The sequence below is a fragment of the Otolemur garnettii genome, unplaced genomic scaffold, assembly GCF_000181295.1.
Source record: "Otolemur garnettii isolate 467f Iridium unplaced genomic scaffold, OtoGar3 scaffold00025, whole genome shotgun sequence".
Lineage (NCBI taxonomy): Eukaryota > Metazoa > Chordata > Mammalia > Primates > Galagidae > Otolemur > Otolemur garnettii.
In genome coordinates this window covers 20,964,571-20,966,842 of record NW_003852420.1, presented here as the reverse complement: position 1 = coordinate 20,966,842, position 2,272 = coordinate 20,964,571, and the positions used below count along the sequence as shown (strand labels likewise).

The following is a 2,272-nucleotide window of genomic DNA, read 5'->3' as shown; positions in this document are numbered from 1 at the left end:
AACTTGTCTCTAAATGAAGATTAAGTTTTTTATTTATTCTTTCTATGTATTTTCTATGATGGCTATTCACTGGGGGCATTTTTTGTTGTTTGTTTATTTGTTTAGAGACAGAGTTTTACTTTGTCACCCTCGGTAGAGTGCCATGGTGTCATAGCTCACACCACCTTCATAAAGCCAGCCCATCCCACACTTCTAGGTGTGCTACATGTGAATCATGCCAGAGACAGATACTGTTGTCCAACCCTCAAAGTCTCCAAGGAAAATGACTCTACAGCTTTTCAGGGTCTTCAATAGCCATAAAAGATCTATTGGAGAGTGGCGCCTGTGGCTCAGTGTGTAAGGCGCTGGCCCCATATACCAAGGGTGGTGGGTTTGAACTTGGCCCCGGCCAAACTGCAACAAAAATATAGCAGGACATTGTGGCAGGCGTCTGTAGCCCCAGCTACTTGGGAGGCTGACGCAAGAGAATCGCCTAAGCCCAAGAGCTGGAGGTTGCTGTGAGCTGTGACCCCTCAGCACTCTACCGAAGGTGACAAAATGAGACTCTGTCTCTAAAATAAAAAGATCTATTGGAGTACAAAGTAAAAGCAAAAGTAAAAAACCCCCAATACCTGGTTTTGTGTGGCTTGCTCCATCTAGCTTCTCAGCTGCCAAAGTCACAGGTACCACGTCTGCCTTTAGCTCTTCCTTTCCATCCGTGCCCACGTTTTTCACTATGACGTTCACATTTATGGTCTGACCAGCCCTGGGTTTGGCTGCTGGATTAGCATGCTTCCAGAAACGCTGCTTCAAGGCTTCCAGTTCTAAACACAAACACCAACCACTATGTCAGTTTGCCACGTTCAAACTCCTTCCTTTGAGAATTATAAGTTAACCCTATTAGCTCAACCATGTTGAGGGGAAAAAAAACTCACACATAGAGAATTCAAATCCCCTCTGCTACTGAGTCCTACATCATACTGATATCACTTAACCCAAACCAATGGACTGCTGCAGCTGTTCTTTGTCAGTGTTTCAAAAAGCAGACTTTTAAAACAGAAATTTATACTTAAGTTTTTAAACATATGCCATTCTTTTAAAAAAGTATTAAACTGGTAGGAAGCTTTAAGTCTATGATACTGTAATTCACAACTATTCAAGGGCTTAATTTTTCATGGGTTTCAGTCTCCTTTTTTTAAATCCCCTATTTTGAACATTTCACTATTGGCAATCTTACCAAATATGGGGAAGGTCAATTTTTTAAAACAGTAAAAAAGAAAGTGACATACCAGTTAGTGACATAAATGAGCAACAGAACTGGAAAAAGTCTTGTGGTGAAACTGCTATGTTGGTACAGTTGGCAGAATGAGAAAGGAAATTCCACTTACAGAGTAGCACACACTCAATTTGTATACAAATGGGAATATTAATAATATAGGGTCACCATGAAGTTCCCTGGCAGTTTATTTCTTTTCTTTTTGGAGTGGCGTGGTCACAGCTCACAGCAACCTCCAACTCTTGGGCTTAAGCGATTCTCTTGCTTCAGCCTCCCAAGTAGCTGGGAGTACAGGCGCCCACTACAACTTGGCTAAAAATAGCTCGCTCGGCTATTTTTTTTGTTGTTGTAGTTGTCATTGCTGTTTAGCAGCCTTGGCTGGGTTGAAACCTGCCAGCCCTGGTGTATGTGGCCAGCGCCCTAACCACTGAGCTAGGGGCGCCGAGCCTTGTGTGCAGTTTAAAATAGCCAACTAGGCTCGGTGCTAGCCATGTACATCAGGGCTGGCAGGTTCAAACCTGGCCTGGGCCTGCCAAACAATGACAACTACAACAACAACAAAAAAAGAGTAGCCCGGCATTGTGGCGGGTGCTTGTAGTCCTAGCTACTTAGGAGGCTGAGTGAGGCAAGAGAATTGCTTAAGCCCAAGAGCTTGAGGTTGGTGTGAGCCACAGCACTCTACCCACGGAGACATTGTGAGACTCTGTCTTTAATAAAAAAAAAAAAAAAGCCAACTACTAGGAGCAGTAAGTGCAGCAGTCTAATGGCAATACAACCTTTCCCCTCTTCTGCTATAGCTTAGAATTTCCTTCTCCTTTCTCCCAGCCAGCTACTACCTGGCATTATCTCTTATTCATTCTGCTTAACATTTTACACCATAGTGGGAGCTGTGAGGACAGAGTTGGCAACTAGACAGACAGAGTAAGGAAAAGAAAAGGAGAAAAATTCCTTTGGATTTAAGGGACATATTTTCACATTGCTTCCTCTTCCATGGTAAAATATCTTTTTTTTTTTTTT

General features: G+C 42.8%; 1 protein-coding gene across 1 annotated transcript in view; it reads right to left on the bottom strand.

Moving 5' to 3' along the window:
- The window catches only part of CLSPN (claspin), a 35,495-nt gene that overhangs the window by 19,136 nt on the left and 14,087 nt on the right, over nucleotides 1-2,272 (bottom strand). Inside the window, exon 9 of the mRNA XM_003788266.3 lies at nucleotides 612-803. Coding sequence (XP_003788314.1) covers nucleotides 612-803 — 192 coding nt within the window. The remainder of the gene's footprint in view (nucleotides 1-611; nucleotides 804-2,272) is intronic.